The sequence below is a fragment of the Pipra filicauda genome, unplaced genomic scaffold, assembly GCF_003945595.2.
Source record: "Pipra filicauda isolate LSUMZ 115617 unplaced genomic scaffold, ASM394559v2 scaffold109_size3271384_pilon, whole genome shotgun sequence".
NCBI classification, from domain to species: domain Eukaryota; kingdom Metazoa; phylum Chordata; class Aves; order Passeriformes; family Pipridae; genus Pipra; species Pipra filicauda.
In genome coordinates, this window is record NW_024103540.1 from 2,819,102 (window position 1) to 2,845,115 (window position 26,014).

The 26,014-nt window shown below is 43.2% G+C and overlaps 2 protein-coding genes across 2 annotated transcripts; one reads left to right on the forward strand and one right to left on the reverse strand.

Moving 5' to 3' along the window:
* Nucleotides 1-186: 186 nt before the first annotated feature.
* DHX57 (DExH-box helicase 57) lies at nucleotides 187-20,277 on the reverse strand. Its single transcript, XM_027709852.2, has 24 exons — nucleotides 20,216-20,277; nucleotides 18,777-19,012; nucleotides 17,885-18,037; nucleotides 17,441-17,605; nucleotides 15,910-16,718; nucleotides 14,304-14,497; nucleotides 14,041-14,162; nucleotides 13,592-13,787; nucleotides 12,735-12,859; nucleotides 11,499-11,632; nucleotides 10,182-10,236; nucleotides 9,223-9,425; nucleotides 8,089-8,205; nucleotides 7,634-7,730; nucleotides 6,213-6,386; nucleotides 5,446-5,646; nucleotides 4,382-4,658; nucleotides 3,725-3,820; nucleotides 3,542-3,625; nucleotides 3,267-3,404; nucleotides 2,759-2,833; nucleotides 2,223-2,357; nucleotides 1,155-1,355; nucleotides 187-1,055 (listed from the first exon to the last, which is right to left on the reverse strand). Exons 2-24 carry the CDS (start codon nucleotides 19,001-19,003, stop codon nucleotides 912-914), a joined length of 4,122 nt encoding a protein of 1,373 aa, XP_027565653.1. The 5' UTR covers nucleotides 19,004-19,012; nucleotides 20,216-20,277; the 3' UTR covers nucleotides 187-911.
* Nucleotides 20,278-23,272: 2,995 nt separating this feature from the next.
* On the forward strand, nucleotides 23,273-25,479 carry MORN2 (MORN repeat containing 2). Its single transcript, XM_027709824.2, is given in 4 exon segments — nucleotides 23,273-23,446; nucleotides 23,449-23,525; nucleotides 25,356-25,378; nucleotides 25,380-25,479. Coding segments are annotated over 4 exon segments (261 nt in total). The 5' UTR covers nucleotides 23,273-23,385.
* Nucleotides 25,480-26,014: the final 535 nt, after the last annotated feature.

The window sequence follows — 26,014 nt, forward strand, 5'->3', positions numbered from 1 at the left end:
GCTGCAGCAATGCTAAGGGGAAGAAATAATAGTGCATTATTACTGCAGGATTTTGCCACACTAGCAATCCATTCCCCAGAGTGTGAGTTTGGATAAAAGTTTCCAAAAGTGGGACTTTTTTCCAGCTGTGTAGGGTGGCAGAAGGACCACCACATACCAGAGCAGGTTAAGAAATTAGCAGTGTCATCCATCCAAGAATTCATTTTTAATGCTCTACAGCAGTCCCTTCTCAGCTGTTCTATTTCTTCCCAGTGCAGCAGGGGCTGGAACAGCCTTCAGGGAAAATGTCCACGCTCTCCTGCAGTTTTACTTTGTCACCAGAACAGCCTGCACTGATCTAACACTGCACTCCAACTGATCCACTGCAGTCTCTCATCAGAGGACACCGTCTGAACTTCAGAACCTCTTGACACAAATCAAAAGGTGCTCATTTGTATGATCGCTTTGGGTTGAACCATGAGCAAATGAACCCCGGTCAGCCCAAACTGACTGCCTCAGTAAAGTCATGGTCAAAATGTAGGAGTGAGTTAAACCAATTTGGGAGTAGCTTACTATGTCACACGCTGCCTCCAGACATTAAAAAAACCAGCTGGATAGCAGGTATTTTTGTGACCAGAAAACACTACTGCTAGGGTATAGTCCCAGGAGAAAACATTTTCTTACTTGGAGGTTTCTACTCCTCCTGGGAGATTTGCTGTTTTCCCATTTCCCAGAGTGTACTGTAAGCCACCTTACTTCCAACAAGCGAGCAAACAAAGGGGAAAAAAAAAAACAACGAAAAAACTGTCAACAGTACAGTTGCCATCCTGTTTTTCCAGAGATTAATGCCATGTTTTGGACCAATAAATATATCAAGACATGGATGTTACTTGGCCTGTAACAGTCTTTAGAGAAAGCTGTTCTGATTGATGTCACTGTGTGGTCACAAGCTTTACAATCATCCCGATGATCCGAGATCCACGGGGGCACATGCACAAATCCATGCTGGGATTCTTGATTTTATCCTGCAGCAGCTGGTCTAGTTCACAGCGCAGCTCTTTCACCAGCTCAGCCACCTGATACAGTAAAACACAGAGGGAAGTGTAAGGCTCGGGACATTCCAAACACCAGCACAGCTCTGCAGCGCTCCCAGGATTATCCTTTCTTTTCCTTACCTGGTGAGAGGCAGCCACAAACCGTATCCACCCGTCATCGAGGGAAATGACAAACTCCCCCTTCTGCAGCTGCATGTGCACCTGCCCGCCCCCGAGCAGCACCAGCGGGTACACGGACACCATGCTGCAGTCCCGGATGAACACACGGCTCGTCTTGATCTTCTCGTGGTACACCAGGTAGGGGCTCTCAAAGTGCCTGGTCTGGAACACACACACCACAGCCTCATTAAAGGGATGCATCTCTTCCTGCCTGCTCGGGTCCCGCCTCTCCTACAGCTGCAAAGAGCAGCAAATGTGCCTAAAATGCACCTGCCTGACTAACAGACTCTCTCTGACCCATAAGAGCTGCCAATAACTTCACCAGTTACCCCATGCTCCTTGCAGCGAGCACATGAGAAATCAGCTAATTCACCAGTGTTGCCTCAAGGCCCCAAGTTCTCCCATGCTAAGGACATTCTCATGTGTGCATCTGTTACGCTCTTTCACAGCAAAAGTGAAAAACAGTTCAAAGACTTTATAACCCAATAATGACTGAAAACTCACTTTTTTTAAGACAAGTAACTTATATCCTGGAAAAGCAATGAATCATCAAACATGGAGACGGACTTCATGAGACAAATATTACCACGTCACGGCAAAGAGAGAGAGCTTTTATCTAAGAATTAGCTATTAAGCTGGAAATTAAATTAACTTCAGAACTTGAGGACTCAGAAACCAGAGTATGTCCCTGAATTATTTAACAGTAGATAATCACTACTGAGAAGCCAGGGCAGCATTGCAGCTTTTTTGCATTCAGCTCTGCAGATGCACCTTTAGAAAAGCTGAACAGGGATCTGCTGCATCCCTAGTTCCACTCCAGAGGCTGGAGTTTAATTGTGTGCCCAAGAAGACACTCTTAACTCAGGAACACACCATTATTTGCAATCCTAATGCAGGACTGTTCAGTTATTAAGATCTTTTATTTAAACATCAATAGGGATCCTCACTGCAATCTTAAATACTCAAGCAAAGATGATTTCTTTTATTAAAGAAAAAGAGTATGCTTTGCAGAAAAAAAAGAATCCTGACCTGATAATTCACAGATGAAGGATGAATGTGAACATAACCATCATTTTTGGTAACAAACTTCAGCTCTTCTGCTTTTGGTTGCATTTTGACTGCTCCTGTACTGGTCTTCTGGTATTTACCCTCTGGCTTTTTCACCTGTATGGTAAGAAAAAAAGTAATAAAAATCTGCTGCACCAGAAAGCCTTTTAACCTTATGTTTTAAATTTTTCAAAAACAGAAATTCTGTAGTAGTAACATACCAAGTCACTATGCTCCAGGTGCTGTCTAACCCTGACTGTTTGTGACCTCAGCCTTCTAAAAAGCTGTAATTTAACATACCTTCTTAACATCTGGCTTCTGTGAGACACTACAATCAGCCTGTAGGAACAGCAAGGTCTCAAACAATACAAACTGGGGCTCTGCTGCCTGTCTCTAACGCTACAAGCAGCAAGCTTTGGCAACCTAAGCCAGGCTCAAAACTACCACAACGAGTCTAGATTGAAAGCAGGTCATGTGGATATGAGAGCAGAAGGAAAAATGAAAAAGCATTCTCTTACCTGGACAACGTTGGGATACAGAGCAGCACACAACATAGCTGAGATCAGCTTGAAGTTCTCTGCATTTGAATTTGCCTGTGAAATCAATGCATGCATTAGGTATTCTACAGTTCAATGTATAAAGATAAACCCCTGCTCCAGGAATGACTGAATTCCTGAAACTGGTTGACTTTTACAGCTGCACTGCTGTGCTCTGTAGAGGAGGACAAGTCACTGCTCCTGAGGTCTCAGGCCAGAACTGGGCTGTGTTCCCCCCACTATCAATGGAGCAAACTGGCCACCACTAACCTGATGCAGTTAGTGCTGAACCGAACTGCTCTCTGGCTACAAAGCAGCTTGCAGTCAAGAGAAAGCAAACACAGGTTGTCCCAATGCACAGTGATATTCTACAGCTACCAAACCCATATTACCCTGATCATCATGTACCCTCAGGACATCTCTGGCCCCAGAGGCAGCACTTTCTGAAGACTGTACACATGAAAAACTGCACTGAAATGCTGTGAATTACCTCTTCTCCTGTGGCATCCAACACACCATCGCCTCCTTGGGACCACTTCTTCTCAATGTCCCTGGCTCTTAATCCCTCCTTCACAAACCCAATGTCAGAAAGCAACTCTGCAAACTGCCGCTTCAGACTGGCAATTTCCTACAAAGAGACAAAGAGCTGATATGTGGTGGCTGCCACACTGAGCAGGGAGAGTCTGCCCTATCACTTACTTCTGTCACTAGAACTCTGCCAGTGTCTCAGCCAGTCCCTGTGAAAGGCCACAAACACTGCCTTACCTGAAGAACTCTTCCTGACAAAAAGTTCTCCCTGCAGTAGTTGTAGCTTGCTTGAGAGCCCTCTTTGATACTTAAACGCCACCCCTAATTGAGAGGATGAGAGGAAACCTTTAATAAAATATTTCCGCTTGAATTTCAAACATATCACAAACCCCCAAGAGAGGCTACAGAATTTTATCTCACCTTATAGGCCTGGAGAAGAGCCAGGTAGTCGCTGTTTCCTACTGCAAACTCCAACTTCTTTTTGTTTGCTTCTTCCCTTTTATCCCATGGTGACACCTAGACAGGCAGTAACAGATTGTATGTGTTCTTCCCCTCATCACTTAGACAAGCCACTCTAGAGCTACATGGCACATTATCTTTGGTATTTTCACAGCAGCTCATGGGTCAGAATGCAAATTTTCTCCATGCAAAACAGGAAATATGAGGCATTCAAAAAGCCAAAGTGACAGTGAGCACACAAACTGAGATCCAAACTGCTCTGCATTCACAGCTCAGACATGTCAGCTCCATCCTTATCATCACTGTTTCCTAACTTATATTACCACTAATTTTCAATTTTTACACCAAATTTCAACAAAATGTCTGCACTTGTTAGTTAAAAATGAAAACTAATATTCACTCTGTTTCTACTGTACACTTACAACATAAATACCATTCTTGTTGCTGCCGCATGGTTTTGAACTTCTGCTGGACCATTTTAACAAGCACTGTATTAACACACAGACAATATAGGCTAAAAAGAAGAACTAAAATACTCACTGCAGTGTAGTATGCTGCAAGTTACAACAGCATTTTGCTGCTGCACAAAACCACAGCACTTTGGTTAAGAATACTTACAAAAGGGGACTTAAAGGCCAGGCTGGCAGCGATCGTTAGTGCGGGATCCAGGCAGCGGAAGATGGTGCCAAACAGCATCAGCTTCCCAATCCTGACATCAACAGGCAGCGAAGCTAAGTGATATCCCAGAGGGGTGAGCTTTTCATCTGGAGTTAACGCTCCTAAGTCTTGTAGTCGCACCTTTGATGCTTGCAGAGACTCGGTTCTAGGGGGCTCGATTAGTCGTGATAGGACAGAGTGAAGACTCTGCGCAGAAAACATCTCCAGGATCTTAATTCTTAAGGAGGGGGGGGGAATTGAAAAGAAAAAACAAAGAAAGAAAAAAAGCAGCTTAGTTCCATATACAGGATAAAAAACCAAGCTTTTGTAAAAACAAAACAAAAAAAAACAAAAGAAAACATGCTTTGAAGCACATGCTCCCTAGAAGAGGGCCTGTAAGACATATTTGAAGTCAGGAAGCAATGTGGAATATGAGTCTGTAAGAACAGATTTCTATGTAGCATACTAAGGTTTAAAATAAAGTTTTTACTGTTAAAATATAATTTGTGCTGTTTTGTTTCCTTTTAGTACTAAGGGGTGCACAGTGTGAGCGAGGATAGGGAGGCCTCTTCATTTAACATCTGCATGATGGTGGTGCTTGATGCAGATTGTAGCTTTACTGGACTGTGCTGCACAGAAACACTGCAAGAGTTCACAGCAGAAAGGCACAAACATCTGTGGTAGGTCTAGGTTACAGGAATGCAACTGTCTTCTCTGTGATGAGAGATCTAAGAGACGTTATTTTTTCCTAGGATGAGGTGAGAGATAGGGAACTTGGAGAACGGGGAGAATTGGTGGAGGGTGCAATTAGAGTGGGGCTCTGGATGCAAGGCAGTGTGACAGTAGGATCAAAGCAACCACTCAACAGAGACTCAGATCTACAGAGCATGTTTCTGGGTTTTGTGATGTGAGAAAACACTGAGGAGTCAAAACACCTCGATAATGTCATTCCAAGTGCTCCCTGCAGTAAAGTAAGGACATTTTTCACACTGGCTTTTTCAAGAAATACAGGGACAACAGCTCACCTTAGACAGAGCTGCTCCAAAGGCACTCTTTGTATTTCTGGTAACTGTTGTTTTACAAGTTGATGGTTGTAGTGGTGGCTACTGAAAAGATGAAAGCAGACGCCTGAGGCTACACGGCCTGCTCGCCCTTTCCTCTGCAGGGCATTGGCCTTGGACACAAATGTATCTTCCAGACTTTCCATTCCTTTGCCTGGGTCATATCTGCAGGAGAGCAAGAAACAGACTTATATTCATAGAATCATAGAATGGTTTGGGTTGGAAGGGACCTTAAAGATTATCCAATTCCAACCCCACCTGCCCTGTGCAGGGACACTTTCTACTAGATCAGGTTGCTCAGAGCCCTGTCCAACCTGGCCTTGAACACTTCCAGAAATGGGGCAGCCACAACTTCTTTGGGAAACTTGTTCTTGTGCCTCACTACAGTAAAGAATTTCTTCCTAATATCCAATCTAAACCTGCCCTCTTTCAATTTGAAGTCATTACCCCTTGTCCTATCACAACCTGCCCTTGTAAAAAGTGAGTATTCATGAATGCAGAGTGAACAGGCTGGAGGTTAAGCAGGCAGATGCTGCCAACTTCTCTGTGGATACAATTCCCACCCCTGCACTTGGATCTGAGTTTAGACTGGCTTTCTCCACTTTGTAGCAGTTTTCTGCAGACCAAGTTTCCTTCAAGTTTTTCCCAGCTCTTTGGAAAACTAAAGTATACAGCTCAAGACATATAACAGCTTCCCAGTTCACAAAACACTGAGGAATGGATTCCAGTACCTTTTCTCTTTCATTTTTCCAGAATCAATCACATAGACCACATCATCAATGGTGACAGATGTTTCTGCAATGTTTGTAGAGATGATGATTTTGGTAACCCCCGCAGGAGGCCTGAGGAACACAGACTGCTGTTCTTCACTAGACAGTGAAGAGTGAAGCGGATAAACAACACACCTGGAAGGACAATATGACAACATGGTCAGTGCCTTTGTCTCTAGCCTTTTCCCTCTTGGGAACAATTTGCCTGCACACACTATTACCTCACTTAGACACTGCCCACAGTCATTCAAAGCAATATAAACCCACAAACCTCCCTGCCATAGCACCTTTAAGACACAGAATCATAGAATCTGTGAGGTTGGAAAAGACTCTTAAAATCATCCAATCAGTAACGCTACACTGCCAAGTCCACCACTAAACCATGTCCCTCAGTGCCACATCTACAGAGCTTTTAAATATATCTAGGGATGATGAATCCCTGGGCTGTTTGTTCCAAGGCCTGACCACCCTTTCCATGAACAAATGTTCCAATCTAAACCTTCGCCAGCACAACTTAAAGCCATTTCCTCTGGTCCTGTCACTTGTTACCTGAGAGAAGAGGCCAACCCCCACCTGGCTACAACCTCCTTTCAGGTAGTTGTAGAGAGTGATTAAAGTCTCCCCTGAGTCTCCCTTTCTCCAGGCTAAACACCCCCTCAGCTGCTCCTCATCAGAGTTATGCTCCAAACCCTTCACCAGTTCTGTTGCTGTTCTCTGGACACGCTCCAGGACCTCAATGTCTTTCTTGTAGTGAGGGGCCCAAAACTGAAGCCAGGATTTGGGGTGAGGCCTCACTAGTGCTGATCACTGCCCTGGTCCTGCTGGCCACGCTATTGATGACACGTTTTCTAAGGGAATGTGGAGTTTATTCTGAGACCTGTCACTTCTGTAGAGTTGAGCAAATATTCTGTCTCTTTTGAAGAGTCTAAAATCTGCCATTTTTAATGCCAGACTGGAAGAAGTCAGTCCAGCTAACCTGGCCATGGACATGTGTGTAGAAATTGTTTAGTCAAGGATATATAATTACTTCTCCATGTAACAATCTGAGGCCAAATAAAACCACAACTGAATGTATCCCAGTAAACATTCTGAAACAGAACAAGGGCTGAGATGAAGTTTCAACAGCCCACTGGATCATGCAGAGCACAAAATGGAAAACACTCATCACTAGGGTCTCCAAGTACTTCAACAACTAACCTTCCTGAGTTGAGGACGAAAAACAAAAGAAGCAAGCCAATAAGAGTAGAAAAGGAATTACCCTGATTGGACTCAACTCACACACATTTAATAACCTTTATTTATCCCTGGATAAAGGCAGGCTTTGTGCAGGAAACAACTATTTATGGGTAAAAACTGATAGTTTTGGAGCTTTTCTGCCTTACCTCTTGCTGTGCCTGTTATTAAAAAGAGCATTAGTCTGAAGCTGCTCATAAAGCATCTTGATTTCTGCCAGACCAGGCAAAAATATCAAAACAGCACCTATATATGTAGATTAAAAAAAAAAATAAATCACTAAACAGAAAGGACAGCATGATATTTTATTAATGTGTAGAAGGCCCAAGTCAAAACTCCAGCTCTCTTTTGCAACTATTGTACCAAAAAAAGCACACAGGCCATAACAGTCCCTCACAAAAGACTTTCCAAAGTAGACAATTCTCTCACTTTCCCCATCCCATGTACAGCAGGACCTTTGTTACTCAACTAGAAATTTATTTTTTTTCCAAAATAATCAGTAGCTACAGAAACCCTGCGTGCAAATCATTAGCTTTGGGCTGTCTGTAAGTGCACAGCTTCCAAGAATCTCCTTTTGTTTGTCTCCCAGGGACAATGAAATTACCTGGTGGGTATGAATGTCTGCCGGCAACTATCCATTCCAGCAAGGCTTCAATTAACTCCAGATTAACTTTGTCCAAGTCCATGAGAGACATTGTTTTCAACACTGCCTTGTTAACCCCTGGGGAAAAAGAAATAAAACACCCAGTTAATCTATCTCTTGTAAAAAACAAGATGCACTGAACCAGTGTGGCTGCACAACCGGGCACAGCCAGCTCAGTTTAAACAGCACCTGGCTTAGACCAGACAGAGGTAGCTCCACAATGACTCAATGTGTCACGTTTTCCTTTCCATGCTTTCCTCTGTTTCAGCCCTTCATTTCTTTCCTCATGCTTACTGGGGCTCAGACCTGTCCTGGGCACAGCCTAGACCAGGATTCATCTACCACCAGAATGACATACACACATACCAGGAGAAAGAGGAGCCAAAGCACTTCATATGTCTGCTTACAGATAAGATACCCCAGGACTACCTTCTCCAGCTCTCTCTTCTCCCTTCCAACGTTTCTTACACCAACTCACAACGACACCCAAATTCCCTTACTCTTCTGAGATGTAACTGTCTAGCAGGAATCTGAAGCTTTTAAGTAATGGCTCTCCCTCAGTACCACTGTGGAGCTCACCATAAGGGTGTGCAGGGATGAACTCTTCAGGACTAAGCATGAGGAGGATTTTGATGATGGCAGAGTACACAGTTCATGGAAATATCTGCCTCTCTGATTAAGTCATTCACAGGGTGACTGAATTTCTCAAAGAAGGCTTGCCATGATGAAGTGACCTCCTTGAAGTAGGCAGATACATGCTGTGCTCTAAGTAAAACTGCATCAGCAAGAACAGATACAGAGCAGAAAGTGGAATTAACAAGGCATCTGAAAAGGGATGGAAAGAGACAGCATCTGAAAATTGTCCATTTTCAGATGCTAAGAACTGGTTTCAGCCAAGATGCTTGCTCCAGTTTAAGAGAACAAAGAGTTCTCTTTTATTTTTTTAAAATGGCAGGAAGTTTCTCATCTAGAACTTCACAAGTACAAAACTCTGAATTATATATAAGCATTCAATTTATAGTATTATATGCTAACATACCATGTTGTCTAGCAAATGTTATTGTGCCAATTCATTAAATATAAGAAGGAGCTCACCTTTATATCGTGTAACGAGTTGCTTCAGAGTTAATTTTTGGTCTGGGTCTGAATCTCTGACAACAGTGTCTGTGCCTTCCAGAAGGCCAGCACGTCTCAGGTCCTCCTCTACTTCTTCAAATGCTGTCCTTTTGTGTCTCCCATTCTGTTTGCTTTCTTGCTTTGCCTTCCGCCTGTAGGGACTACAGTCCTCTAAAACATACCTGGACAGCAAGAGAACATTTGGTGGTGTGGAAAGAAGCCTAACAGTCTCCTTCTAATAATTAACTACAGAGATAGGGTATCAAAAATATTTATTTGTAAGTCTGAAAGGAACTTTGTATAAGCAGGTTGCAAAACCATAGATAATATGAAGGTCAAGGTGTCCTTTTATATGGGGATGTTAGTCTATTAAGAGCTGTGATGTGAAAGACTAGGACTGCAAACTTGATTGTGACAGCTAGGTGGGCTTAGTGTTGCTCAGAGCAACAGAACAGCTGATCAATTTATCTGGAATATCTGAACTGCTGTGACCCTCCAGCAACTATAAATGGTAAAAGGCATCTGCAACCTGAGATGCAAGGTAGGGCTTACAAAAGGTAATTGTTTGGTATCCTACATTTTTCACCTTCAGTGCTTAAATCTACATTAAAATTTCTTTTGCTTGTCAATATCTAATCACCACTGAAACAAGTAGAGCACAAGCACCAACAAAGTATTCTTAGCAAAGCTCACCTTTTCTTGAGTACTAATGTGGTATCTAATGCAGAAAGGCTTGTTTTTGCATGAGATCCTAGACCCCACTGCAGTACAGAAGGTATGGTTTAAAGTCAGTGCTTTAGTAGAACTCTAAGACTGCAGCTGATGGGCAAGATTTGAGAGGATTTGCTTTTTAAATATATGCAGAGAACTACTCAGTCTCAAGGTCAATAGTGCAACCTCAAAGGCCAAATACATTCAAGAATGTACGAATTTCATACCTTGTCATTGCAATCACATCTTCCAGAAAAAACTGATCCACAGGAAATGTTCTACCTGAAAGGAAACATGAGAATAAATCTATCTACACGCCACACAATATACAGAAAAGAGGAAAAAGACCAAAGATTATTATATCATTTTATACAGGTTATTATGACATACACTGGCTTCACAGCTCTCACCTACACTGCACCCTTCAACACAATTTCTGATCAGGACAAACAGTGGGTGTCCTCCAAGCATGGTCTGGAGTTCTTATGGACATCAAAAGCAGCGTGGTCAGCAGGACGAGGGAGGTGACTCTGTCCCTCTGCTCTGCCCTTGTGAGACCCCACCTGGAGTGCTGCACTCAGCTCTGAGGTTCCCATCACAGGAACAACCCTGACCTGTTGGAATGGGTCCAGAGGAGGCCATGAAAGGGACTAGAGGGATGCAACACCTCTTCTGTGAGGAAAGGCTGAGAGAATAGGGATTGTTCACCCTGGAAAAAGAAGTCTCCAGGGTGGCCTTTCAGTACCTAAAGGGAGCCCACAAGAGAGCTGGAGAGGGACTTTTGACAAGGGCATGTAGTGATAGAACAAGATATAATGGCTTTAAACTGTAAGAAAGTAGCTTTAGATTGGATATTAGGATGAAACTCTTTCTTGTGAGGTTGGTGAGACACAAGAGTTTGCCCAGAGTAGCCCTGAGTGTCCCATCCCTGGAATTGTTCAAGGCCAGGTTGGATGGGGCTTGAAGCAATCTGGTCTAGTGAAAGGGTGTCCCTGCCCATGGCAGGAGGGTGAGACCTTCCAAGTCCCTTCCATCCCAAACCACTCAAGGTTTCTGTGGTAACACGCACAATGCACTTACACAGACAGAAGGGCTGATACACTTATGGGGATACATCCATGAGGCTACAGGTTCCTGTCTTGGTCCATGTAATAACTTAGCAATTTAAAAGGCACATTTGGCTAAACGTGTACACATCCAGCTGGATCCTCTCACTGATCCTATTTTCACAAGGATACAGAAGAGTCTTCAGCTGTGGTGAAACTAGCCCAGGGAACCATGGTTCTTGTCTTTTGGGGAGGGAAATTCCTCTGGTATACAGACAACACAAAAATATCTCCATTTCCAAGTCCTTTCTCTCCTAAATATCATCAGTCTTTCCTCTTAAGCCTTTGGAATCATATTTCTTGTGTACATCCTCACCTTGCCACTTTGCAAACTAGCCCCTTGCACTTGAGCTGAGAAACGCTTTGCAAGACGAAATACTGAAAACAAATTTCTAAAACAATGAATGTGATAAGATAATAAAAATGAATGGTTTTCACCTGGTATGTTAATAATTGGACAGGAGTGAAAGTATTGAGAAAAAAGCTCTGCATTCAGGGTGGCACTCATGAGTATAATACGCAGGTCTGGCCTCTGAACCATTATATCCTTCAAAACCAGCAGCAAGAAGTCACTGCAGAAAACAAACAAAAATATATATAAATTTCTTCAGTGTTAACTTTCAGAGTCTCTATTTTTCTCCCCATTCTGTCCTCCTTCCTAGTGTTTTCAACAGCACAGCAATACCATCACAGAAGCATGAGCTTCTCAGAAGGGAAGGCAATCTCAATCTGACTCTTCTTGGTTGTCCCTTACTAGAGTGTCAGGATTACTTAGCAAATTCATTTAAGCAACAAAAAGCCTTATAAATTTCTTACATTAATGACAGTGCAAGAACATTAGATAAGAACAGATGAGTCCTTTTTGCTCCTCTTCTTCCCTGGAAGAGTTATTCAAACTTAGCCACTCTTCCCTACGAACTGTATTCTTCCCTGTATGTTTATAGCTTTTGTGGCATTCCTGGAAGACTGGCTTATAGTGATTTTAGATGACAAGGAAAGAATTCTTGAGAGACACAAGCTTTTTTATGAGGCTACAATATCATCTGAGCTGTAGAGTAACGAGTCACAGACAAAGCCTTCTGGAAACCCACTGCACTGCAATGTTTCTCAAGGAAAATGCCAAAGAAAAGGATCCTTGCCACTTAATTTACAGAGATACTGACAGACATTATCTTTTGCCTGTCACCAGGAGGTAAGCAAGGTAAAACTGCAGGAGCCTAGAGCAGGATAGGATGAGACTATGTAGAACCAGTAAAATCCATAGACTGGAAGAAAACACGAGCACTTGTTGCTTGCAGGTGCTCTGCTGAAGCCTACATCAGGAGAAAAAATTCCCCAAAGGGCATGTGAAGAACTATGGTATTTGATAAAAGCTGAAACAAGGGAAGTATAAGAAACAGACAGCTCTGGTTAAAAAGTCACTTAACCCTTCAGGCCCATCCAAAATGTCTTTTCAACACCACTGCAATGTAACAGCACATTGAAGGCATAGCAATTTGAGAGATATGTTTTCTTGTAAGATGTGCAACATAATTTCCTACTGCCCAAGCACAGGAACCTAAAACCAGACTCCTTCCACCATCCCACATTACTGCCACAGGATCAGTTACTTGCACCTCAGTCACCTTTATCCTTCCTTTCTTTGTTTTGCTTACAGGATAAGAGATTATTTACCTTTCTTCTGTTCTTTCGTGAACTTCATCAACAATAACATGTGTGACTCCCTGCAAAGTCAGATCTCCTTCCAGCCTTCTCAACAGCACACCAGTAGTGCAGTACAAGAGTCTGGTAGCTGAGGACTTGAAGGGTAAGACAAAGCATTCAGTTGACTCTGGGCAAATCAACACAGCGCAAAAAGAATGTATGTTGCATTTGGTTTCAGCTGAGCGCCAGGTTTGACAGAAAGGGAACAAGCAATCCCTGCTGGAGACGGGCTGATGGATTTTAAGTTCTTGACTGAAACTGAGAACACCTGCTTCTTACCAAGGGGCACTGTAACTATCAAAAAGTCCGAACCGTTTTTCCTGTGGATATTGTTTTCTGATAAACAATCAGATCTCTGGTCCTAGAAAGATCCAGTGAACCTCTTTTTTAGCATACTTCTTGGAAAAAGAATCAGCTGCAATGCAGACAAAACTTCTTCCAAGACAAAAGTTTGAATTCAACCACCCCTTCTGGCTGACTATAGCTGTACCCTTGGGAGACAAATGGAAATGACAACAGGCAGAAAAGAAGCCAGTAGCCTTCCTAAGGACAGCAGTATTACTCACAGTCTCAAACTCCATCACCTCTCTCAACAGAAAGCAAAACCACAAGACATAGGACTGCACTCTCATTCTGCAAAGTGAACTGTGCAACTTGAGATGAAATAAAATATAGAATATGGTTCATAATATAGTGTAAAATGTAGATGATACAAACTTGCTTATCTCAGTACATGGCAGGTATAGGGCAGAGATTCTGGACACTAGAGAAGCACTAAGCACATTTTAATAGAACTAAATGAAAACCAACAAGCAAAGCATACATACCTTTACACTTTCTAGACGGATCTGATATCCAACAGTGAGTCCAATCCTTTCTGTTCTTTCTTTGGCTACACGTTCAGCCACAGAAATGGCAGAGATCCTGCGAGGCTGAGTGCAGATGATGTTTGCAACTCTGCTTGGAGATCCTTGCAATGAAGCATCCAAAATAAACTGAGGAATCTGAGTGGTTTTGCCACATCTGCACAACAAAATCAGGGATTAAAAACCTCACAAATCCAACACCTTTATCCATGTAAATTAAGGTGACTGCATTCCACTTGATATTTGCTTTGCTTTACTAGTGTGATCCGTCACATGAAGTCCACCTAGGACTGCTGTCACTGGTCACAGATGGACCACCACCCTAACTTTTCCAGGACGTGGATATGTATTTCACATTCTTCTGTCTGTGTTTTGATACATAAAGTCTGTATGTGCAATCACACTCTTACCCTGTCATGCCACTCACAACAAGAACTTGGTGGCTCTTCAGCAAATCCAGAATGTTTTCTCTCTCTTGCCATGCAGGGAGCTTCTGTCTTTCATACAGCATGGACTGGAAGTGCCTAGAAGACTGATGCACAAAAACAGACAGCACAGCAGTAAGAACACCACTGGAGCGGAACAGAACCATTTGAAACAGCAGCTTATGCCTTAAATATTCATTTTTCTAAAGTAAGCAAGAAAAAAAGACATTATGTTCTGCACATTATACCTTTCTCTGCCGAAACTGTGCGCAGAGTTTAACATTTTCGTTATACAGAGACTTCGCCTGCACATCGTACTTTTTGGAAAGCTTTTTCTTGAGGTTCACGTAACTCTCATTCTCCACAACAACTTGTTCAGGCTCTTCTTCCTCCTCCTCCTCCTCCGCCACTGCCTCTTCTTGAGGCTCTGACACTGTTGAGGCTTGAGACAGAGAGTGTACAGTTAAGTATTCTTATTACTAAGGAACAGGACCTCATCAGCAAGGCAGAGAAGAGACACATGTTCCATCAGCATTCTCAACAAAGAACTTTGGTAGACTGGACCTGAGGGCCTGCAGGACTGTTTTTGACAAGCATTTAGTTCAACACTACCAGCAAACCTCCCCTCACCTCATCAAACCACAACTTCTCCAGCCCCATCCCACTTGTCACTACCTCCATCAGCTGTGCTGCCAACACCATGGTCTGGATGGCCACAGAGTGAACCAGAATGGGAACTTGGTTTGCCTTCCTGAATGTTTTTCATGTGTCTCAGCTCACCTCTTCAATCCAACCCACAACCACTTCTACAGAGCACAAGACTTTGACGGCAGCACCAGCGTAAAAGTTACTGCCAAGTACTTCTAAACCAAAGCTGAAACTGAACTAGGCACTTTGGTGCCCAGTGCCTATGAACTGAAGTGGGATTTGCTCAGACTATCAGCCAGCCCTTAAAATTTTAAGGCTACATTTATCTATGCAAGTTATTTTATAGCATAACAAAGATTTTATAACTAACAAAATTATTTGGAATCTCTGATTTCAATTTCTGGAACATAGCTGTCATTCTGCAGAGCTGTTAAAGAAATGGAATAATTTGTTTTACTGTAACAAAAACATAAGCTTTCACTACTTAAGTGCTCTAAAATGTGATGCAGTTGTTCTAGAAAACTCTGTTAAAGAAAGCTTGGCTTAGATAAAACAGTTTTGGAATTGAGAGCTTGAAAGTCACCTGTGCCACAGAGTTGCTGTCACCCTGCTGTGACAGCCTCAGCTCTCCTCCTGTGAAATCAACATAGTTGCTCTTGCCTACATAAAAAGGGTCGATGCCTTTTGCGACATTCTAGAACCACTTTTAACATTCACTTAGCCTTAAATCCACCTTTATAAAGTTAATTTTGAGGAGGCAATTTTAAGTAATTTTAAAAAAAAGTTTCTGAATTGATGAGTAGCAGATGCACCACAGTTTTGCAAACAACCTTCCCCCTTCCCTTTCAAGTCTCTGGCCCATTTTGGTGAGCTCACACCGTACCTCTCCATGCCATTTCATGGATTGTGTGGGAGTGGGCATCACGCACTCTGCCAAACCAAACTCATTAGCTCTGTGCTCCTTTAACTCAGTTCTGGCCAGCACAAAACCCCTTTGCTGCAGCTTGATTATGGAAGGGACTTCCTGAGGCACAGACAGATCACGGATCTGGCTCACCACATGACATTAATCTCCAGAAATAGATTTGGAACAGATGGATGAATTGGGGGCTCTGCCCTGTCTCTCTCTGTTTTTTTTTTTTTTTTTCCTTTTAAATCTTTCTGACTGTTCTTAGCCCAGAAACCACAGAAGGAGATTTGGTGTACCTTCAGACGGTTGATTTGAACCAGGTGTACTCTCTGTTTGTAGCTTTACAGGAGGTGTTGCCAGCAGGGACACAAGAGGAACACTGTACTTGTGCTGAGTATTGCCAAGTAACTCACTTATTTCATGTTCATCTTCTAAGCAAGTCACTAAGGTATATACCACTGGTTCATGAGACTCTGCAGCTACCAAGGCCTTTCCAAAGAGGAATTCAGCAATGTGTAAACGACAAGCAAGAGGCAGATTCTCATCAGTGGAATAAAATGCCACAAGAGGTGCTTGAAGCGGATATTTGTTTTCTTCAGGAAATCTTACTTCAAGTTCATATATGGGACCATCACTATGCCTGAGATGAGCATCATCTACAGAGTTCTTGGATGGTTTTAGTGGATGGTTTGGAGGGAATTCATGTGCAAATCTGCATTTTGAACCAAACCTGCAGCCTCCTTGGAGATAAAATTTACATATTTCCTTTGAAGTCGGTTTTGCTGCGTCCCTACTACAACCACTCTTCTGTTTAGATTTGCTGAGTCTGTTTGCTAGGTACTCCAATTCCAAACTAAAAGTCCAAACGTGATTTTTAATTCTTTCTACAAATTTTTCTCCACAGATTGACCGGAGGGCAAAAGCTTCTTCTTGTCTCTGTTCTAAACATTCTTCTTGACTGGCTTCAGCAGCTGCTGCAGAAACCTGCATCTTCTCTCCATATCTTTCGGTAAAGCACTGCAATAGCAAATACTCCAACGATGCCCCAATATTACCATTGCAGGATCTCAGCACTGTCCTACAACGCTCACAGTCAAAACCATACCTGCACCAAAACAGAGACAACATGGCAACGAGTGAGAGTGAGAAACTCTCTTGAAACAAAATAACTACGCGTCTGCTTGATCAGGCTGAAAGTGAGGAAGCATGTATGGCACGAGATACTATCACTACCATTAGGGGAAAAAACACACCAAAATATTTATGCTCTTTTAAATGACAGTGGCAGGCAGCAATTTGGTGTCTGTAAATGCCAGTCTGTGGTTTGTAAGATGACAAGTTAGTTTATGTGGCAACTATCTGACACCTCAGAATGTAGCACATAATAGTCACAGGATTAGGTTTTCCCATTGAACTATATAAATTAAACCCTTCAGAAAAAGCTGCCACACATAAAATACTCTCAAACAAAGCAAAAATAAATAGTCATGTCTGAGCAAAATGGATGAAGAACACTTACAAGGTTTCCCCCTACCTGGGAGAAACATACATATAAAAGCAATGCTCCCTGAGCTTTCCTAATGTCTGTTCCACTGCCTTGGAGAAAGAATTTAAAACATCACTGAAAAAGGCTGGAATGATTATTTTCATAAAAACATTATGTTAAATTCACCTAGCTGAGGATTAGATTCTCAGGAGATACAAACTCACCAGTTCTGCACATAGACCTCCCCAGTATCAAGAGGAAGCCCAAGACCCGAGGGTTTACAGTATTGAGACTAGTGATTTAACTCTTTGGGATACAAATTACTCACTAAAAAGCATCACCTGGAGAGTTTGTGCACAGCAAATGAAGACACTTCATTTTCTACAACTCTGTGCTCAGCTGGCTCAGCAGACAACCTTGGTATTACTTCAGAAAGTTCCTGTTCTGTTGACCAGCACTGTTCATCATCGAGGTAATCAGGTTCATCATCATCTTCACCAGCTACACTGATAAAAAGAGTTATCAAATTAAAATGAAACAAAATTATACTGTTGAGTAGACACAAAACTCTGCCTCTGCAGTTTTAAATTCTTCATTTAAATGGAAGATTTGGCTACCCCTTTCCCAGAGTTAATATTGTAGAAAAACAAAGCAGACTCAAAACTGTAGGATTTGAGATAAAATTAAAAGTTAAGGTTAAAAATACTCTTTTCATTTCTAACAGTATGCCTGCTAAAGCATGTTCATCTACAAGAGCTGGAAATAGTGTTTCCATTTAAACTAACTCTGATTCAGGAGCCAGCTCCTGCCCTTGAAGCTCTTGAAGAAGTTCTTTTACTCTTCTCTGATTCTCTGATGTCATGTGTATGGTCTGCAGAGGCATTCTTGCTTCAGGTCTCTGTTTCATTTGCCCTCCTCTTCTGGCAGGGGCATTTGATCTAAAAATTAAAATAGGACACAACCATGAGTTATTTGCCTGGCTCAAATGATTCTGACTGAATTGGGATGTGTTAGGGCCCAACCCTGTAATTCAAAACAAGAAAACCAAAATAAGACAAGTCCATCACCTAAGGATTATTCAGCCAGGTTGAATCACCTCTTACATGACCAGGATTTGTGTGTCTGTATCTGCACACACATACACACCTATTGTAACCTATGTCAAATTCAAAGTGATTTACTAAATACTTTGCTAGGTAAAGCTGTTCTCAGACTACAATACAACATATTTCTGACATGTTTCTAAGACAGATTGGTCAGAACACATACAGGATACTAAGCTAATTCCAAACTGCTTATTTTCTATGGCCCAGCTTCTGCTCTGTATACACGACAATGAATATCCTGTGTATATTAGTGTTTTCTGACCAAAAGTGTTCTGAAATTACGACCTAAGAAGAAAATCAGAGGTTCTAATCTTTAAAAAGTAAAACAGTTTCCTAGCTATAAAATTTATAAGGTGTTAATCAAAAAAAGACATGTAAAAAGTGCTTCATACTGAAACAACTTCATCACACTTTCACTCTTCTCTATATTCAAGGATGTCTGAAAACCACCCCCAAATATCTATGTATCCCACCATCCAAAAAAGTATCCCAAATGTCCCAAAGTATCCCAAACAATCCTGAAGTATCCCAGACGTCTCTATGCCAATCCCCCCCAAATTAAAAGAAATACCTGGATTCCAGCCTTGGTTCCTCGAAGAGACAAAAATCATCTCCATCATCCCAAATTTTGGCTGAACATTTCCTGTTTCCACCAAGCTGAGGCTTGTTTGAACGGCCACTGCTGCCTCCTCCTCTTCCACCGCCTCCTCTTCCACTGCCTCCTCTCCCTCCTCCTCCTCCTCTCCCTCTTCCTCCTCCTCTGTTGGGCTTTCCTCTTCTCCTCACTGCTGAACTCATGTTCTCTTGGTGAAGAAGGGGAAAAAATAGCTCTTAGTTATGAGGATGATTTAGCACATTGCATATGTCCAAGCACATATTATTTGTTTGTCTATGCGACAAGAGAAGACACCCTCTCATTAACCCACAGTTAATGATCCGTATGTGGGTGTGTCTGTATGCACCTGGAGCAAGGAACACTATTCTAGAACATTGTTCAGTAAGTTCTGTGGCTTTAGAAAACAAAAGTAATATTCCTCACAGCTATTCAGCCAAAGCCTGCAGGTTTGACAAAACTGTCTGGCCTCAGACCCTCTGGATTAGCCTACCAGCAGTGCTGCCTAGCCTCGGGGCTCCAGTTCTGCCACTCTGATGGAGTTTTCATGGACACTGAAGCCCACAGGAAAAATCTTAAGGGGAATTTTCGGGGAAGAAAGCAGCCTCTGAGCTGTCAGTTTTCAACTCAGGAGTTTGCAGGGTTGAGAGTAAAAGGGGGAAGGGGAGCATTAGCTGAAATACAATGTTTTTTTTCATGTTAACTCATATCAAACTCCTGATCCATCTCCTCCTGCAGAGAGCTGCTCAGACTGCTGAGCGCTCTGTGAAGCCTGGTCAGGGAGTGATTAGGGACTTGGAAAACAGAACCCCTCCTCTTCTCAAAGCAGCATCTTCCCAGCGCTCCAGAAGCCCATTAGCACTGAGCAGCTGTCAGGGACAGAACGGCCCAACATTATGCTCCAACTGCACATTCCTGCTAATGGAAAGCTATTGCAGGGCAGGTGAGGAGCCGCGGGCAGCCTGTCAGGAGCTTATCACCTGGATCTTTGCACTGGCACCTCCAGAGTCAGGACAAGAACGGCCGTGCACAGGTAACAGCCCAAACGAGGGCTTGGAGCAGCGGCAGCGGTTTGGGCTTAGAAAGCAGCAAACTCCCTTTTTGTGGCCGCTCTCCTCACTGGAGCTCCGCCGGGGCCGGACAGGAGCTCACAGACAAGCCGACCCCGCTGGGAGCAGCCCGCAGTCAGTGAGGGAGGCGAAGAGGGCGAGCAGGGCAGGCGCCCCCGGGGCCGCCTCTCCCCAAGACCCATCCCCTGCCCACTCACCCACGCACCCGCCTCCCCTCAGCCTCTCTCGCAGACCCGCCGCTCACCCCCTTCCTCTCCACCCCCGCTCCCCGCGGAGCCGCGACTCCCTCCGGGGGCTCCACCGCCCCCTTCCCCGCCCCGTTCTCACCTCCCCGCCCGGCACCGGCACCGCAGGGATCCCTGACCCGGATCCGCCGCGTTTCCCTTCCGGGCCGCAGCCGCGCCCGCCCCGCTCCTCCCCGTGGGCAGGGCCGAGGGCTCCTTAGGAAAGAACGAGCACTCAAGCGGGACACTGAGGGTTATGTGCGACTTTAGGCTGCTGTGCGTTTTGTTGCCTTAAGAGAGCGCGGAGAAAAAAAACTCCAGGCCAATTTAGTGTATAAGATAAAATAAAGAGAGTAGGTCCTTTAATCTCAGGCCTGAGGCCCAGGGAATACACATGACGCGCACCCGCCCAGACAGTGGTTCTGTGACTTTGTAATAAGGTCCATCCAGTCCCCTATTTATCCATCCCCGGTTCTGCCCCGTTCTGCCCGCCGACGCGCCCCTCCGGGAATTGGGTCTGTGGGTGTGTGGGACCCCTTCTTCCTCATCTTCATCTTCTTCACAGCACGCACAGTCCTTGGAGTTCCTCCAAAGTTCTGGGCTTGAAGGTCGCTGTGTCTGTGTGATACCTTCCGATCCAGGCTTTTCTACAATTCTACCTTGAAAAAAAGACTAAACACGCTAACGGAATTTAGAGGGATTTATATGAAATGGGGTAACAGGGTTGGGTATGTTTAAATATTATGCTACAGGGTAAGGGATGTAATACAGCTACATTAAAATCTACATTTACTACTTCTAAAATCTACAAAAGTTAAAAAATCCAAAAAGCTCTGAGGCATCAGTTGGAAAATACATATATGTGTGTGTGTGTGTACATATATATATGTATATATACGTATACATATATGTGTATGTATATGTACGCTTGAATTTCAGCCAGCAGCTGTAACAGTGACACTGGCTGTAGTGGTTTTTTAAAGTATCTTTCATATTCCCAAATAAAGACAAACATGGCAGTTGAAAATCTTGGCAGGTTCTTATTGCACCGACCCACAAGTCCTATGAGGAGCGGCTGAGGGAGCCGGGGTTGTTCAGCCTGGAGAAAAGGAGGCTCAGGGGAGACCTTATCACTCTCTAAGACTCCCTTGAAAGGAGGTTGTAGCCAGGTGGGGGTTGGTCTATTTCCCCAGGTAACAAGTGACAGGACCAGAGGAAATGGCCTGAAGTTGTGACAGGGAAGGCTTAGATTGGGTATTGGAAAATATTTCTTCACGGAAAGGGTGGTCAGGCTTTGGAACAGGCTACCCAGGGAAGTGGTAGAATCACCATCTCTGGAAGTGTTGAAAAACCATGTAGATGTGGCACTTTCAGGACATGGGTTAGTGGTGGGCCTGGCAGTGTTGAGTTAATGGCTGGACTCAGTGATCTTGGTGGTCTTCTCCAACCTTAACTCCAAAACTGAGTATGTGGGATCAAAAGGGAGGAAGGCTATAGCAGCTTTAGAGTGAGGGTGATGTAAGTGACAAGAGACTCCAAAGCTGTGTTGCTGAGGGGGGGAGGCCCCTCTGCAGATCCCCTACACACACAGGGTAACCCAGGATAGCTGCTCTGCAGCACATCCCATCGGGTCTTGAGTAATACCTCCATGGAAGGAGAATCCACAACTCCTCCAGGCAACCTGTACCAAGTTGGAGTTCAAAACAAAAAATCCTACCAGAAAAAAAAATTCTGCACTGGTTTGGCTGTATAACAACCACCACACCCCGCAACCCAGACACACAGCAGCTGCCCTGAGGTTGTTTCCTCAGGGTCCTCCTGCAGATGGCCACAGCCACTGCCCTGATGGTCCGCTGGGATCTGCTCTGTCCCAGGCCAGCTCCCCACCACCTCCACAACGGGGTTCAGTGGCGGAAAAATGGTTCATAAAACTGCTGCTGGTTCACACTGTGCCACCCAAAGGTGCCTGTTCCATGGGCCCATCTCTGGGAACAGCCTGTCCACAGGAGATGGAGAGTCAGGTCTGAGAAACAGCTCTGTGCAACAGAAGAAATGCATTGCATGATCTCCTGGGTTTTTGCCTCTCAGATGCTCTCTGTCTTGAAGTGAAAATACTTGTCTTCCATCACTCTTGTTTTCTAGAGGGGAACTGCAAAAGGACACCTGAGTGTGTGCTCGATGCCTCACAACGGGGCCAATGCAACTATGTATGTCAGCAGCTGGAAAAACAACAAAGTAGTTTTAAGTATTCCTTCATTTTAAACTTCCTCTGTGTTTGGAATATCAGTATATCCACCCTTAAAAAGGCACAAAAAGGAAAGTCATAACCCAAAAAGGATCAGATGAATGCTGCAGGCTCTTTTTCCACCTGGGCATCTTGTCACAGCCCAGTCTGAAGACTTGACACATCTGGAGTCTTCAGGTGTCCTCCAGCCTCCCGAGGCTCCTGCAAACACACCAGTCATTGCTGGGAGACAGGTCCCAATGAAACATCTCGGCAGTGTGGTGTTGGTGGTGCCCAACACGTACACCCAATGTGAAAGCCCTACCTGAATGGGCTGTGCACGCAGAGTGGGCTCTCCTGCGTGTGTATATACACCACACACATATCCCACAAGGAAATGGGAGCTCTAGTCATCAACAGCTACACTGTTGTGTGGCTGCCCTTGGTTACTCAGTTCCTCAGGAATTACTGAGGAAGAATAGGAAAATTGCTTATTTTGTTGACACTGTAGAGGAAACAGTCCTTGAAATGATACAAATAGTGGTCTGTGACTTTACTGGATCTAGTCTGGCCTTTTTTTCAGTCTCTTACGAAAATATTGGTGCAACGGTGAGAATTAAGATTATGGCATAGAAGTGCTTCACAGCACAGATTCAAATCCCCAGGCGTGGCTTAGTGGCCTAGGCTGACAAATAAAAGGTTTGCTCTGCCTTGATTCACAGAAAGAAATTCTGAAAAATTTAATTAACCCCTCAGGTTGTCAGGGTAAAGGAGTTATATGCAGTTCCATGCTGCATAGATTGTTAAAATCCCATGAGATTACCAGCAGAGGAGGGGTTTATTGGACACTATGGCCAGCCCCAAACTTCTAAGCTCTTACCTAAATTCCTTGTAAAAGCAGAAACAGGTATATCTGTCATAGTCACTTTCCCCTGCTTTATCCTATCTGAGTGTGATAGCAGACTCCAAGGCAGCAGTGGGAAAGGAAATTGTAATGAAAGGAAATAATAATGTAAGCATAAATATTAACCATTTTCTTCATCTCTCAAATGCGGATTAATGGTGCTGGAAGGCTAGAACATCCTTCTGGAGCAGTTTACAAAGGGGAATTCAGATGTTTCACAAGGCTGGAACCTGCAAATTTCCAAATGGAGCAAAGTACCTCGGACTGTTCAATGAAAACAAGTATGTTTGAAATGGAAGAGTTGTCTAATCTTTTCTAATAGTTTTGATTTTATAAGTTGTAATGTCCAAATAAAATTCACCCCAGGTAGGAGTAGGTTTCTTTTGCTAACAGTGAAACTTGCACTGGGTACCTGAGATTGCTTATCCCAGTTGTGTCCATTTCATGAGATCAGTCCAAAGTATGTATTTCATTTCCAGTCATGAGTTTTCAAGTTGACTATTTCACCCACCCACTTTTTATTACCAGGTCTCTGGGCTCAGGTAGAGTTCAAAGAAATAGAACAGTTCAGACCTCTTTGAGAGCTGTTGTTTCAAGCTGTTTGCATTGTCTGCCTGTCAGATTTGCTAGATTTAAGTTTAACTTTTCTTTAAGTACTTCCCCCAGTCCAGTATCTGAAATAAATCTAAAATGTGTATTTGTTAATATTTGGCCTTTCCTCAAAAAAAACCCCAACAAAGCTCCGTCTTACCCTTCTGACCAAAAATAATAGTCACAATAGTACTAGCATGATGACCAATTCTATTTTTAAGGTGTCAAACTCTGAATGAGATATGTGTTATAGAATGTAGCTGGATACAAAATAGAAACTTGTATGGCAAACCCTAATGTTTGGGGGAAAAATTTATTTCAATACTTTAGAACATATTGAGTTAATTTATACCTCTATTAAAATGGCATGTTAAAATCTGCTACAGAGTGTCTGTCTTTTCCTTATGTATTAGATGACAGATATGGATTCTGTGTGAAGTTAAATCTGTGAGTACTCATCACTTCAGCAGTAGATCACACATGGAGCTTCACAGGCATTTTCTCTCAAAAATCTTAGGGTGATACCAGTACTCTCCTGTGAGAGGCCAGCACAGTGCTTGTCACTAGTAGTTGATCTGTAGAGAAAACCATCTGGTTCTGATTTGAACTTCTGATGTCAAGTAACTAAAATGCTGACGTAGGCACGCCCTTGGTAACAGAGATCCAATCTTTGCCAGCCCCTTCTGTTTTCACCAGGGAATGAAAACTTCTCCTTTTGGTTTGTGACTGTTAATACGTGTCACAAACACGAGTCCCTGACAGCCCAAACTATTGCAAACTATTTTGCCAAGTTTCAGGATTGCTACTTTCCACTTACACAAGATAGGTGCCAATTCACCAGTTCACTGTGGCTTTCATGAGAGAACCACAGCAACTTGTTGCAACTGCCAGATGCCTTCATTTTTTAAGGTAAACAAGACTCCAGTAACTGATTTTAAAAGTTATTTTCCCCTCATTTGCAAGGGATGATGATGCATAGACCATTCTGCTTTATACCAGTTTTCCAGGTATAATGATGAGCTTGATCACAGCTTCCAAAGATCAGCAGAAATATGTGGTTTGTGAGGACTGACATCACATGGCAGTTACCTTTTTCCCCACAGGAGGCTGTAAATCCTTGCACCTTACCAAAACACTGCATAGCAGGATGGGAAAAGCATGAAAGGATGGATTTTTACAGGAAGATCATACAGTAACTGGCTGCATACATCAGCCATACATCAAAGTCAGGATAAACTTAATAGGACTTAATCCCTGTTAACTTCAAATCATGACTGTTTTTTCCTGCAGAGGATGCATGCTGAGAAGACATTAGTATACATCCAGTTTTGCAAAGAAGGGAATATGTTCCTTGGATGAATAACCAGCATGTTTTGTAGGTCAAAACTTTTACAGGCTACAATGTTGGAGAAAGTTAAGGCAGGTACTTACACTACACTGGGAAGCTTCTGATTCCTGGCCACATCAGCTGCCAGAGCAAGAGACTGCATTCTCAACAGGCTGGATTTCTGTCAATACAGTAAGGAAGGTGAAGGAGAATTTTAAGATGAAAATGGAGTGGAGTGGCACATTTCATGGCTCGGCAGCAGTGGGACTGAAGCAGAAGTTGAAAGTGCAGCTGTTTGGTACAGGCAGCAGCATGGGTTAAAGGCAACTCTCTGGGCTCAACAGCTGTGACCAGTTTTTAACAGGCATTGATTTCTTCATGTCTTAATTAAGAATTACCTCTGAGCATGCACGCTAATAGCAGATAAAATTATTTTCTTTTCAGACTGATCAACTGAAGTCTCTTTAAGTCTTTAAAGAAATGAAGTTGGGTAGGGTGAATTCATAAGTGCAGCAGTTGGTGACTGGAATTTCCTATTGGAAAGTCTTAAGCAATCTAAGTAGAAAAATCTATTTGCGTTTTTGTTTGCATTTGGTCATCAATGTCTCTACACTATGAACCTAAGTACTTTGCTTTATAAAAGAGAAAAGCTGCTTTTTAGTTAAAAAAAAAACAAACAAAACACAACATACCAGTGCTGTCAGGAAAAAATGTGTTGAGTCTTTGCTTGCCAGATATTTAATGGAGTTTTAGTAAATACCACCCCTTGCCTCCATTTGAAGACACAATGTACAAGTGCTGTTCCTTCAGATGTGCCTTTAAATACACAGCTAATTTTGCTAGGATTCAGAAACAT

Excerpts from the sequence above, each read along its gene's own strand:
- DHX57 (XM_027709852.2), bottom strand. The coding sequence starts at position 19,003 with ATGAGTTCAGCAGTGAGGAGAAGAGGAAAGCCCAACAGAGGAGGAGGA. Across the intron at positions 16,719-17,440 it reads GCTGTGCACAAACTCTCCAG|GTATGGTTTTGACTGTGAGC; the intron begins GTGATGCTTTTT and ends GTTTTGGTGCAG. Across the intron at positions 9,426-10,181 it reads GATGTGATTGCAATGACAAG|GTATGTTTTAGAGGACTGTA; the intron begins GTATGAAATTCG and ends CTTGCTGTCCAG.